The sequence below is a fragment of the Pinus tabuliformis genome, chromosome 6 (genome assembly GCF_031772625.1).
Source record: "Pinus tabuliformis cultivar Carrire ecotype Pingquan chromosome 6, CPIR1, whole genome shotgun sequence".
Taxonomy (NCBI): Eukaryota; Viridiplantae; Streptophyta; class Pinopsida; order Pinales; family Pinaceae; genus Pinus; species Pinus tabuliformis.
In genome coordinates, this window is record NC_142292.1 from 108,472,300 (window position 1) to 108,487,386 (window position 15,087).

Below are 15,087 nucleotides of genomic sequence, written 5' to 3' on the forward strand. Positions count from 1 at the left end.
AAGGGGATAATATCCAAGGTACATCCTTCAAAAGGTGGTGGCATGTGATAAAGAGGTGAATGGACTATGGAATGAGAAGGGGCAACCCTGGGCCACATGCTGGGGTACAAGGGTAGCTAGGAAGAGGGAAACCCATACTTGGGTATATAATGTATAAGAGGGAGCAATCGTGGTACATGAGGTGCCCCAGCATTGATTTTTCCACCCTTCTTTATATGTCTTTTGCATTTTTATGATTTTTCTTTAATTAACTGCTCGGGGCACAAGGGGTAAGAGAATGATGTGTGAGACATAGCAATGGATACCCCCTTTAAGGTAGGGCAGTTCATTGCCCACCAGGGGTTGGGACAATCATGGGTTCCTATATGATGAAGGGGGCTCATAGAGCCTGTAGGAACCAAGGTGATGGCCATGATGATGGGGTAGAGCTCATGTATTGGCTTTTGCCCACGTGCTAAATGTATTTGTCCCTACCATATTTTGCATTTTGTGGTACATTTTCCTGTTGAATGTGGCCAATTATGCTTTTACTTTTCGTTTTAGCTGCATCAACCTCCGGGGCATTATTTCAGGCCTGACCCAAGGTGTGGGCAAGGGGAACGGAAGAGCTAGCCCTATGTGAACCCAGTGGAGGAATGTGGACCCGAGTGGGAGAAATGATGAATGGGGTTATAATGAGTGGAAAGGGGGCAATATATAAGGATGAGGGAGAGGAACCATGTAACCAAAATCAGGGTTTCCCTTGAAATACCATCCCTAAAGCCAAAAGGTCAGTAAAAGTGATCCCATGGGACTAGAATCCAAGGTTAATATATAAATGGGATCTAGGGGACAAGAGCACAGGGCTAGCCCATTCTTTCCGCCGAATCCCCCCATTAATCCATGCCCAGAAGTATCCATGACAAGCAAACTACAATACTCAATTCCCAAATGACAAGGCATACCTTTAGGTTCGGGAGGCTCACCTTCAAACATACGATCATAACAGATGGGTGAGGGACCACATGGTTGGCTCAGGTGGCGGAGAAGTGGCACAAGGAGCTAGTTGGTGGCTACAAGGGATTGCTAGCTACCAGCTGAGGACCATCTTGGAGAAAAAAATTATCCTAGGGTTATCACGCACAAAGTGGTGGGTAGCATTTGGCTCCGACTGGGACGCAATCTCTCGAAGAAGTGGGTGAAGCTACTTGAACGGGAGGTCACCAGAACTCCAGCAATCTCTTGTTTACCGTAGACCTGTTACCTGCACATATTATAGATGAAAAACGCAGGGCAGCATGCTTTCGCGGCATCTCATGATTGCACATGCTTAATGTTACACTGTAAGATCAACAAAAAAAATTAAATATACAAATTTCAATTTAGATGCTTTCTACTCTACCATGCATATGATACTATCAAGTCTAAAGGAAAGGGGTCATATGACTTAATTTGACCAGCTCAGGCCAAAGTTCGTTGTTGAGTTTGGCAATGTAATAATAATCTTCCCCAACTTTTCCATGAATCTTGACAGGCATTGGGTCTCGATCAACCAAGACCAAGTCCCCGGCCTTATATTCCTTTTTAGGCTTCCACTTTTTGCTTGCTTTAGAGATTGGTCGCTTGAGGATGTGGACCTCTTGAGCCGGGAGAATAGGAGAAGGCTTCTCAATTTCATGTGTTTCATAGTATGGTCCAAGCTTGATCACATGAGATAGGTAGGTGGGTTCCCTATAAAGGATAAAAGGGTTTCCGTCAGATTGTGGAATGGTGGCATATGATAAGTCCATTTGAACATGACCCCCAATGGTAGCCCCCCATTTCCTAGATAATAGCATCCCCCACACATCAGGAATATCAATGACAACAACATCCATGAGGAGGGATATGTCAGGATTCCTGGCCAAAGAAACCTTAAGGTCCTTGATGAGACCTTCTACTTCCACAAGCTTGGAGTTAAAACCACACACCTTTTTATACGGCCAAGTGATGCTGAGACCCAATTGCTTCATAACTTTTAAGGGCATGATATTTGCGGAAGCCCCCGAGTCAAACATACAATTGTGTAAGAAGAGGTCGTTGATAGCCAAAGTGAGCATAAACGGTTCGCACCTAGGGTTTCGGTCAGGAATATGAATGTTTTGTAATTCTTCTTCCTGAATTCCCAGGGACTTCTTGATTTGTTGTTGTTGCCCGGGAAGTTTAGCAATCTCTTTCAAAGGAACGGGTATGGTTATTCTTCCTACGGCAACTCCTATATCAATGTCAAGTTTAGCCTCTTTCCCCTTTTCTTTCTTCTTGATGCTTTCCTTCCTCGGAGGGTCCTTTCTTGGATTGGCTTTGGTTGGGGGATCCTTTTTGGGGGGGGAATTTCAGGAAGAGACTCTTTGGGATGGGTTGCTTAGGCAATGAGTCTTCCTTAGATGGTTCCTTAGAGGTTATCGGGTCTTTATTATTTTCCTTTCGTGAATATTGGACCCCTTTGAACCTTCCCTTGCTATCAGAGTTAAGAATAGATTCTTCCTTTTCCTCCTTAAGGGTGACCTCACTAATGGGAGGATGTGTATATGACCCTCCTAGCAAAATGTTGAAGATGTCAGATTCCACAAGGTTAGCCTGCTCATCAATTTGTTCATCCTCACTCTCTTCCTCTTCACTTTCCTCATCCTCAGACGATGGGTCTGGCTCAACAGCATTAGTTGGAGCCAAAGTGTTTGGGAATTGAGAAGAGCTCAGCCTATCTTCTTCACTTTTCTTTTTGGGAAAGGGTTTTCCCTCTGGGATATAACTAGATTTTTGGGCCCTTTCCAAAGCAATGATTTTGTTCATGATAACCCTCTCACATGCGTTGACTTCTTCAGTGAACTTGTCCATTCTTTTGAGGATGGCCAAGAGAGTTTCTTCTGGACTTCTCCATCTTGACCTCAACTCTAGCTCTAGGGTGGTTAGTGATATCTACCTTTGAGATTTGTATGTTTTCTTCAACTTCCATTGTTATCACTTTGGCTTCAGTCAATGTCGAGGGTTTCTTGTCCCTTAACACATAGGTTAAGTGGCCACCCACCGCTTTTATGAACTTATCAAGAATATTAGCTTCGGATGGTTTCAAATGATCAGGTATATCTTTCACTACCCTAGCAAATTTTGAATGAATCCTCGTACATCTTCCCTTCCCTTGGTTATTTGGTAGAATTTTTCAAAGTCTTCATGAATAGGTCTTCAAAGTCATCGGAGTCTTCTATGCATGTCGGGGGAAGGCTAAGGTACTAGTCTCTTGCTTGTCCCTCAAGTGATAGAGCAAAAAGCATCATGAGCCTATCTTCATCAAAGATTGTCCAAGGGGGCATTTGCCAATAGAATTCCTCAATAAAACCATGGGCAGTCCAAGTAGCATCCCCTTTGAACTTGGGTAAGTTCCAGTGTTGAAAATATCGGTATCGGATAAATATCGGCGAGGGTCCAGAAAATATCTTATCGGCAATATCGGCGAAAATATCGGCAAAATATCGGCAAGCATAAAAAATAATTTTTTCAAATTTTTAAATATAGCCGATATTTTGCCGATATTTTCAAAATATCGCGATATTTTGCCGATATTTTCCGATATTTGCCGATATTTTGAAAATATCGCGATATTTTCTCGGCGATATATCGTTTTGCCGAAAATATCGCGATATTTTCGAATATCGCCGATATTATCAACAGTGTGGGTAACCATCGATTATATTTTTCAGGTAGTGGTTTGGGATCATCACTCAATTTCAAACACTAACCAAGTGTCTTTCACTTTTGGTCATCTTGGGTTGATCTTGTTTTGGGTCAGTGTTAGAACTAGATCGCATCTTTGGGGATGGATTACTGACTTTCTCAAATTCAGGGAAAAGGGTGGTTCCAACAAGTGATGGAGTTCGCTCTCCCCTTTTTGCAACAACTCTAGTTAAAGGAGGAATGTTGTTGCATTCAAGTAAACTAGGGGTTTGGACAACGAGTGGAGTCACCAAAGAAATGTTTTGTAGATGTCATCAATGAATCAATTCCTCAATGATTCACTAGGGAGGTAGACCTTCTCCCTCCCTGGAAACGGCGCCAAAATGTTACTGATCAAATTAGCAGGCGACCTAAAAGGGATTCCTAAGAAGACAACTGTTAGATCAAGGGCAATAATGGAGATTTAGCCCACTGTCACCTCAGCTAAGACTCTCTACTCTTTACGGACTTTCACCGATGGGAGGAGACCCATATATAGAAAGTCACTTGTGAAGGATGAATCAACAAATGGATGTGAAGTGACCTTAATGATCCTCTTCCTAGAAGGGGGGTTAAGAATGGTGCTTACTTGCTCTTCAAGCAAGGTAAAAATATTTCTAGGATAAGGAGGTGAGGATTTGAGGGTTAGGTTAAAGGAATATGCCTTGTAAAGAAGTTTCCCATTCCTAAAATCCTTATTGAACTTGACTTTCAGAATGTTTCTTTTTTTAAGGATTGACTTTTCAAAGGTATGGGACCACACGAGACAAAGTGGACCCAACCTAAATTAAGGAGAGAGAATTTAGCAACCAATGATGTTCTTAAGCCAGACAAGGAAGGGGAAAGGATCAAAGCAAGAATTTCCACTTAAAGGTGTCAAATTGATCCTATGAGGTGCTAGCCTAAGGAATACCAGGGCAAAGTTTGATCTCAGAGCTAGGGCTTGAGATATCTCACAACTCCACCGTCGGAATGGCTTCAAATTTGGAGGAGGCCTTGAAGGCACACCAGCGCAATAGAGGCTAGGAGATCGAACTTTTTCTATGGCTATTTTGTCGAGAAAGTGATGCCCTAGGTGACCCAACTTGGCTAAACCTAGAAGAGAAAGAGAAGAGGTGGAGAAAATTGTTCCTTTAGTGATCACCTATTGGTAGACCAGTGCCCAATCCCTTGCGGAGAATGGAATCTAGGAGAATTATGAGAAAGGACTTCATATTTCGATCAAGGAGGCCTTAAGGACTACTTTGCTTGGCCTTTAGGCCAAGAAAAAGTGACCTCAAAGATTTTATACTTCGCTTTGCAAAAAGAGATGACTTATTCCTTGAGTGATCACCTATTGGTAGACTAGTGCCCAATCCCTTGCGGAGAATGGAGTCTAGGAGAATTATGAGAAAGGACTTAGTATTTCGGTCAAGGAGGCCTTAAGGACTACTTCGCTTAGCCTTTAGGGCAAGAAAAAGTGACCTCAAAGCTTTTATACTTCGCTTTGCAAAAAGAGATGACTTATCGAGATAAATTCACTAGTAGAATTATCCCTAGGAGTTTTCATTCACATACATGGCCCATACATTGAGAGATGCTATATAGAAACAATAATTCCACAATTTCACAATTATGCAATGCAGCAATTAGCCCTAGTATAGCGAAAATCCCATTCAATGCATATGACAAAGGTAAAAGAAGAATAGCATTAAATGTGTGTATTTACTGTAATAGAACATATCCAACCATCAACAATTTGACAATAAAGAAGCTCCAAGATAAAATACTCCAATGAGTCCAATCCAAACATCAAAATTCATCCATGCTCCAATTCATCCTCCCAGACAAAGTGTGAAATTCTCTAAAGAGAAGAATGATCCACTGCAAAGTGATGATCCAAATGAATTCATGTCTCTCCTATTTATGCACTTATTAGGAGTTTGAATTACCTAATTTGAGCCCACATTAGCCCATCAATTAAAATAATGTGCAAATAACTATCTATTGGTGGACAAGCCCACCAAACTAGCTCACAAATAAAATAATAAGCCTCCCAAGAGGTTGAATGATCAATAATGCATGTCGTTGGGCTCTCTAAGAGGCCTGATGAAGTCCATAAGTGCCAAAATGATGAGATGGACTTCCATAAGTAATGGACAAGGGGTTGACCCCTTGTTCTCCACATAATAGACCTGTGGTGCTCTTAATGGCTATGACCTCACAGGTCTCCAAGTAAGTCGAAGATGTCTGTAGATCATCTGTAAGGGCTCAGATGATGGTGTAGGTGATGCCACATCGTCTTACAAGTCCTAGGTCAACTGCCAAATGCATGGTACATCTGTGGGGCTGGGTGGGCAAAGGTGAGCTAGGTGCATCTTCCTTGTCCAAAAGGTGAATCTCGAGCAATCTTTGAACATCTCTGGGGATCCATGGAGTGTTGTCTACTATTGTGGAGGCCCATGGCTCTCAACACACACCCTACATGTGCCAATGCAGCGCTCTGGAGGGTTAGCACTCCATATAGGGAGACCAAACCAAAGATGGAGACCACCTGCAATCCTACATAAGATCTAATGCGTCCCTTAGCATTCCAGTACAACAAGTCATCAAGGAAATCTAGTAAAAGAGCTTACAAACCATGGACCACGGGTGGGGACTTCATATTGGCCCGCCCTTCCATAATGGGCTTTGGCATGTGCAAATGTCTCCAAACTCCAAATGGGGTTAACCAAGTATCCCATTAGGTGGTTTCTACTTTTAAAGGGGATTATATGTTCAAGGTACATCCTTTAAAAGGTGGTGGCATGTGATAAAGAAGTGAATGGAGTATGGAATGAGAAAGGGCAGCCCTTGGCCACATGCTGGGGTAAAAGGGTAGTTCAGAAGAGGGAAGCCCCTACTTGGGTATATAATGTATAGGAGGGAGCAATCGGGGTACATGAGATGCCCCGACCTTGATTTTTCCACCCTTATTTATATGCCTTTTGCTTTTTTATGACAAACCATGCACCACGAGTGGGGACTTCATAATGGTTTCACTTCCATAATGGGTTTTGGCATGTGCTAATGTCTCCAAACTACAAATGGGGTTAACCAAGTATCCCATTAGGTGGTTTCTACTTTTAAAGGGGAGGTACATCCTTTAAAAGGTGGTGGCATGTGATAAAGAGGTGAATGGAATATGGAATGAGAAGGGGCAACCCTGGGCCACATGCTACCATGGTACATGAGGTGCCCCAGCCTTGATTTTTCCACCCTTCTTTATATGTGTTTTGCATTTTTATGATTTTTCTTTAATTAACTGCTCAAGGCTCAATGGGGTAAGAGCATGATGTGTGAGATATAGCAGTGGATACCCCCTTTTAAGGTAGGGCGGTTCATTGCACACCAAGGGTTGGGACAATCATGTGTTCCTATATGATGAAGGGGGCTCATAGAGCCTGTAGGAACCAGGGTGATGGCCATGATGATCGGGTCTCATGTATTGGCTTTTGCCCACATGCTAAATGTGTTTGTCCTGGCTATCTTTTGCATTTTGTGGTACATTTTCCTATTGAATATGGCAAATTATGCTTTTACTTTTCTTCTTAGCTGCATCAACCTCTAGGGCATCATTCCAGGCCTAACCCAAGGTGTGGGCAAGGGGAACGGGAGAGCTAACCCTATGTGGACCCAGTGGAGGAATGTGGACCCAAGTGGGAGAAATGATGAATGGGTTTATAATGAGTGGAAAGGGGGCAGTATATGTGGATGAGGGAGCAGGACCACGCAACCAAAATTAGGGTTTCCCAGAAAATATCATCCCTAAATCCAAATTGTCAGTAAAAGAGATCCCACGGGACTAGAATCCAAGGTTAATATATAAACGGGGTCTAAGGGACAAGAGCACAAACCTAGCCCATTCTTTTCGATGAATCCCCCCATTAATTCATGCCCAGAAGTGTCCATGATAAGCAAACTACAATATTCAATTACCAAATGACAAAGCATACCTTTAGGTTCGGAAGGCCCATCTTCAAACATACGATCATAACAGATGGGTGAGGGACCACATGGCTGGCTCAGGTGGCAGAAGAGTGGCACAAGGAGCTAGTTGGTGGTTGCAAGGAGTTTGTTGGCTATCGACTGAGGACCATCTTGGAGAAAAAAATTCTCCTAGGAATATCACCCACAAAGTGGTGGGTAACAGGTCCAGTATGAAAATTTGATGAAAGGTGGCCAAGTAGTTTGATGATTGCTTGATAGGTTGATTCATTCTAAAACATTCTAAAATGTGGTCCACAAGGAAATAATGGTTACAACCTTCAAAAATGGGGTAGGATCTCCCTTCCAGTAGGAGTCGGTAAATGAGTTCAGGGGGTTGTAGGTCCCTTCCGGTGGGTGTTGGAGAACGAGTGGTGGTTGTAGCCTCCTACAGGTGGATGCCTGCGTACTAGTAAGACTTTTGCACCAGTACAAAAATGTAATGATGATTTTTTTTATGTATTAAGAAAGAAGACAAGGACAACAGCAGCAGTAGTTTTCTCCCACATTGGGTTTCCACCTAAAATCCTGGGGTTCTATGTGTGTTGCTTATGTGTTGTGATTTATCTATTTTTTATTGCATCTTGGATGGTGAATGGATTAATAATGTATTGGTTAATTTAACTCACTGATGAAAGGTATGTCAAATTAAGTTAATTGGATATACATTGTTTGTATCCACGAGAGTCGCATAAATGAGCGAGTTGCATGAAGAACAGTAGCGTACGGGATTTAGAATATGAAATGAAAAGTTAAAAATATTGATTCACCCCCCCTCTCAGTATTTTTCCTAATAATACCAACACCAAGAGCATTAAAAATCTCCCTAAACATTCACATCGAGCTACTATGCCCTCAACAAAATTAGGGCTTTTTTGTGTTTATAGGAATCAAAAAAAGGTTTTAAAAAGTTGCATAAGCCATTGCTAGGGTTCCTTATGGATTAAATTACTCATTCACTTGAATTGCTTTCATTCTATTTTTCATTTCACTCATCTTCCCTAAGTTTTTGAGTGGGCTTCTTGCTAGTTGTGGAGAAGCAAAATTGTAAGAGCTTGGAAGGGTGACCGAATGTTGCAATATGTAATAGCTTTAAAGGGAATTGAAGGTTGGCATACTTACATTCAACCACCACTAAAGAATTGAAGATGTAGGCTTTGTTACAACAAAATCTAACCCACAAAATTGTGAAGTTCCAAGAACCAAGGTATTAGTTTTGTGCAATTTAGGAAGGCTACCCACTATCACTCGCATGAGAAGCAGGAATACATCCAAATGTTATACTACCACACTTTGTTATATCAAGGATTACTCTTCATTTTCACCTTGAGCAATATTACCTCCCCAACTTGCACTTAATGATAAAATCCTTAATCCACAAGGTTCAACTCAAGAGAGAAATACCAAGATGGTTACCACTGTCACTTCACCAACCTATCCTCTTCACCTTAGGCCAACACTCCTCCAACTCAAGGGGGTCAACCGAAGTAGGATTACTAAAGCTAGATAATGAGGCACAATGTGATAAGAGAGTAACTTTAATAAAGCAATGTTTTTTGTATTTTTTTCAAAGGAGTCAAAAGAGTGGTGGAGGGATTTAGAGAGTAGTGCCAATTCAACAAGGAAAATGGAATCAAGAGGACTTATTTTTCTTTTGTAATTAGCATTGGAAATGAAGCATGAAAGCTCACTAGATCTACCCCAATATTGTTGGAAATAAATGCATAAATTTCACAAGGGTGGGCTCCAAAGTACGGTCCTTCAATTTGAAACTTAACTTCACCCTATAATTGGAGATGACAAGTTTGCAAGTATTCTAAGCTATATCATACAAATTATTAAACACCAAAACTAAGATGGAAGGGAAGAAAAGAAGCGTTACCCCACTAGGCTCCTTCTAAGTAGTACATGTACTCTTCAAATGGATCAAGTTGTTAGCCTTTATAATGTAAAATAATCCATCCCATTACAAGCTTCAAGAACCAAAATATTCAGCCATGCATTAAAGGAGAGAACTCTTAAACATCAGATATGCACCAAGAAAGATGTATCCATTCAGCTGCAAGGAGGGGAAACTCCAAAAGTCCAACCGTTTGAAATGATAAAGAGAGCAAACACTTGCATAGGTTTGAGCTCAATCTTCATCTAAAATAAAATAACAACACCTAGGGTCAAGACCCTAGATCTGACCTAGGGAGGAGTGAATAAACAATATCCTCCAACTACCTACCAACAATAAATAAAATAACTAGGTTGTCAAGCCACATGTACAAGTCTCTAACATGAAAGCTCCAAGAAGGTGGGATGTCTCCATCAAAGTCGAGAGAAGATGTGTCAAAGATTCAACTTCTAGCCTCCCTAACCACAGATCTAGCTTTTGGCCTCCAAATTTAGCTTTTAGCATTTGAAACCTCTTATATCTCCCCCAAAGTGGAGTTTTAGCTCTCCAAGGTGAAATTTCCAAGTAAGAACCCTCAAAGAGTGGACAAGTAGGTCTCCAAGGTGAGAGTCCTATAATAATGCATAAAAATGTGTGCCATGTGGACTTAAGAGCTAGGGCACTCTCCACCATGGGCATACATCAATAATAATCTCCCCACAAAGTGCTCAAGCAATAAAGGTGGGGTGCTCCTCAAAACAAGTGGTCAAAACATGGCGAGAGTTTTCCAGTAACAGATTTTGATAACACCTTAACTCCATCAATTTTTGTCAAAATATTTATTAAGACAACAATTTAGAAATCTCACACCCATTGTACATTTAATGGAATTGATCTAACATAAATCTAAGCACTCTATCAAAAGTTGATTGCTCCTAAAGCTAGGTCACCCCTCAAAATATGCAATAAAACCTTAGATCTAGGATTTGGAACCTCCTAGATCTCCTCATATGTGAAACATCCTCATCAATGACATGGAAAGAAGAGAAATGGTCAAGGAAAACCCTCCAACACTAGACATGTAGCTCTCCAAGGTAGACATCCTCATCAACGGTATAAAAGAATGTGCAATGAAGAGTCTTTCCATGTTCACCTTCATATGTTGTATACATGAGCAACCTTACATATTTTGTGTCCAATGTTACTTAGTCTCTAATGGTTTAGATTTGCATTGATGCAAATGAATATATAATTTTGTAATAGAAATTTAATATTTATGTATTTTTATAATATCAATTCCTTGTTCAGATTTTTGTCCATATTTTGGTTGTTCCAGTTCTGGTTTTGATAATTTTGCTTTCGATAAGCACTCTCACATTATTACTGGTTGATTCCAATTGTTGTCCACAATGGCAAGCCTTCAAACAATATCCTCTAGTCAAATGCCATTAGATATTATCGAAGTGGGCATTAACAACAAAAAGCAATAGGAGAGAGGGACAGTGGCAGAATGAGAAAGTGCTAGCAACAATCCACTCTGATTACTACTGATAACAAGCAACAAAGGATGGGAGAGAGAAATGTAGCTTGGAGATTAAGCGGACAAGGAATTAGTTACTGTTGAATGCGAAGAATATAGTAACAATTGACAAGATGAAAAATATTAAGGAGATGGGAGGGATGCAAGATAACAGCCTATGCAAAACAAAAATGTAGAGAAAGCAAATGCAGGGAGCAATGGACTACAAATGAGGTGCTATTAGACAAAAATGGATTAGTGCAGTAAAGAAAAAATTGGCGGCAGGAATAGAAAGTACAAAGTGCGGCAGAAGTTGAAGTTGGGAGTGTTAGGTGGCAAACTGGAAGTAATACGACAATGTAGTACATCTGATTATTCCTTATTCCAAACAGAGAACATGGCAAACAGGGATAAACAAAATGATTTGAAATTTTTTTAGCTGAACCTAGCTACCAGTAATGTGTTTCTCTGCTCATTAAATAGTAGAAAATAAAGTACCGAATTACGTATGTAACATACAAAATAGTTAGTCTTCGAATAAGCATTTACCTTCATTGTTGTTTTCTGCCGAGGTCGGGGAAAGGGGAGTAGTACATGGAATTTGCCATTGAAAGGAATCAAAAAAAGTTTGGTGATCTGCATCCGGAAACGATTTCTTGAGATACTTTTCTACAGAACTCTTGCTCGTAAACCAGACTTGCCTCCTGCCACATTGCAGGGTCTTGGGCAAAATCAAGTACCTGTCCGCCCAAAACCCAGCTGCATTCCTCCTCCTTCCAACCTTCCATTTCCACTTATCTCCTGGATTTGGCCATTCATCTGGAGCGTAAGGAAAACCTTCTCCTCCCTGCGAAGGTCCCACAGGCTCCAAGGACACACTATCTAGGGTTTCTAGGGTTTCAAAATCCAAACGTGGTTTCTGTACATCGGGCGTTGAAAGAGCAGAATCAAAACAGCCTGGGCTGCTCGGAACTGATGCTCCATTCGCATCTAATTCCATTTCATCACAATCCCCGGTGGCGCCATTTCCTCTAATACTCCCCCTCATATTTGCATAATCTAGGGTCTCTGTCTCACTTTTCGACCGGTAATACGTTGCGAGCTCGAATCCTTCCACCTGCAAAGAATTGAGATTTTATGTCCAGGTGTCGTTGCAGAATCCACGGTTTCAGTCCGACTTTTTTCGATCGGTTCTACGTTGCGAAGTCAAACACGGCCTAGTTCTGAGAGTTGAGATTTTATTACAAAGCGTCAAACGGTCATTTGCTGTTACTGTTGGTGTCATGAAAACATACGTAGCCTGCGGTTCCATGGAGCCCACTTTTGTGCCATCTTTATGGTTCCATATAGCTTATTTGTAAGGTGAGGTAAATTAGATGAGCAAACAGCGCATCATAAAACTGAATCTCCCCTCTCCTCTTTTTTTTAAGGGATGCCGTAGTCTAACCAGTCAGAGGATTTGCCCAGAAAGTTATGAAAATTCCAGTTATATTTAGAGAAAATTTGGCAAGGATTTTTGTAAATCCAAGTGATAGTTGTTAAACTTCAGAATTTTAGGTGTTGTAAATGGTGGTAAGTTCATTTCCACTATCAAAAACACGATTCAAACACCGCTTCTACAAGATTTTTTGCCCGGATTCCGGCTGCTTTTCTCATCTGGGTAATTCCTCCGCCTCGGTAGACGACTCCATAATAGAGATTTATTCTAATTTTGGGTATCAATTTTTTCTGGAAAGTTAATTTTGAATAATATTATTTATATTTCTATATTTAAGTTTCTAGTCTTGATGATGAATCATACTTGTTGGTTCAAAAAATATTGGTCAAAAATTTCTTTTATTTATATTCTCATTAAGGGTTAGTTTAAGAGATTTTGAGTTAGATGTGAAGTTAATTGATATTGTTATTAGTTATTGTTGGTTTGAAAAACGTTGGCCAAAAATTTCTCTTATTTGATTTCTACCGAAAGACTTTGCTTAATTATTTATATTGTTATAGGTCTCAGTGGACGTTAACCACCATCATCATCATCATAAAACAACTATATTCTTATTAAGGATTAGTTTAAGTGATTTTGTGTTAGATGTGAAGTTATTTGATATTGTTATTAGTTATTGTTCATGAGTTGGACTATTTTCGGTTTTTTTGGGTTAATAGTTTAAGTGGTTTACTATTTATGAAATTTGGGGAGATATTGCCGAAATTTTCGTGCGCTCATTCCAAGTAAAATAAACAAATAAATTTCACATTTTTTATATATAAATATTTTAATTTTTAATTTTATTAAAATGTGAGAAAATCTTTTTCTAGTTTTCATTCCAAATAAAATAAATAAATTTCAATTTTTATATATATAAATATTTTGATTTTTAATTTTATTAAAATTATCATATTATATAATATATAATAAAAATAAGATATATTAAAAGAAAATTATCATTTATATATATAATTTAGAAGTCGTCTAATTATTATAAGCTTTGAAGTTTTCTACTTGAACGTAATGAAATTTTTTGGTCAAATCTAGATCTTTGTTATTTAGAACCCTTTAAAACCTATAAAAAAAAATATACTATAGCATTAATTTTAATTAAAAATAAAAAATAAATTATTATAAATAATTTTAATTAAAAATAAAAATAAAATTATTATAAATATTTTTTTTTTTTAAGGTAAAATGAATTTTACTTTATAATTATTATTTATATTTTAATGTTTCATAGAAATTTTCTTAATTATCTATTTACTATTGGAAGTGATATTAAATATATTATTTATTTAGTATAATATATATAATATATTATCTCGGATGATCAGGCCAATAGTTTACTCATACTACCTAGTTTTGCTTCTTTCCAAGTAAAATAAATAAATCTTACATTTTCATATATAAAATATTTTAATTTTAACTTGGTTTTGGAGTTTTAATTTTAATTGTGGAAGGCTTTTTATTTCAACTTAAGGTGGATGAGGATTTGTTGACTTTTTTTTTTTTTTTAATTGAAGGCCTAGATTGATTCTCGAGGGAATATGCTCAGAATATGCTTAATCTTAATGTTTATCAATGGTTGTAGTGTATTAAAGAGTTTGTTAAGTTGCAATGACTTTTAATAAATTTAAAAAATTATATTTGTGCCAGGTGGCTCCTGCCCACCAATTTCTTAGGGATTTGAGATTATTCCAATTCTAATAAGTTCATCATTATTATTTATAACATTCATTTATATATAAGCAAATTTTATTTAGCAAAATGGTCAATTATTTTTAATAAATTTAAACAATTATATTCATGCCACGTGGCTTCTCACCCACCAATTTCCTAGGAATTTGAAATTATCCCAATTCTAATCATTTTCTTCCTAATGAGTTCCTTATTATCATTAATAGCATTCATTTATAATTCCTTTTTTTTCTTAAGTTAAAGTTGACCCATAAAACTTTTATACATTGTTAATTAGGTAAATGTGTGCAATAGTAAGTAGTTTATCTATTATACGTTTTGGAAAGTGTTTCGGCATATTTTTGGGTCTAATTTGTTCAAAATATGACAGTGATTTATTGGAATCACAAGTTTGAGTTGTGAACTCTCCATTATTTGAGTGCCTCAGGGTTTGGGTGTTAAATCCACATATGCATTCAAAAACTCATTTTAAACAACAAAGATCAAGATTTGACCAAAAAAAATCAGGCCATATTGGAGCCAAAAACTCCAAAACTTATCATGTTTAAACAAGGCCTATATGTATGACATTTTTCATTTAAAATACTATATATATTATATATAATGATGACAATGATTAACATCGAGTAAGACCAATATGGTCTATAGACCTTAAGAAAGTAAGAGATTAATTAAAATTCTTTAAAAAATTATATTTATGGTTGAAAAAAAAAAGAGAGAATCGTACTTAGATCGCCCGAGTTCGGCAATCGAAGAGAAAGGGTTTTTCATCTTCAA

The 15,087-nt window shown here is 38.5% G+C and overlaps 1 protein-coding gene across 1 annotated transcript in view; it reads right to left on the bottom strand.

Moving 5' to 3' along the window:
* LOC149257535 (uncharacterized) overlaps window positions 1–12,410 on the bottom strand; it is a 198,926-nt gene extending 186,516 nt beyond the window's left edge. The window contains exon 1 of the mRNA XM_089414417.1: window positions 11,679–12,410. Within this exon, the coding sequence (XP_089270543.1) occupies window positions 11,679–12,177 (499 nt within the window). The 5' untranslated portion in view covers window positions 12,178–12,410. The remainder of the gene's footprint in view (window positions 1–11,678) is intronic.
* Between the last annotated feature and the right edge of the window lie 2,677 nt (window positions 12,411–15,087).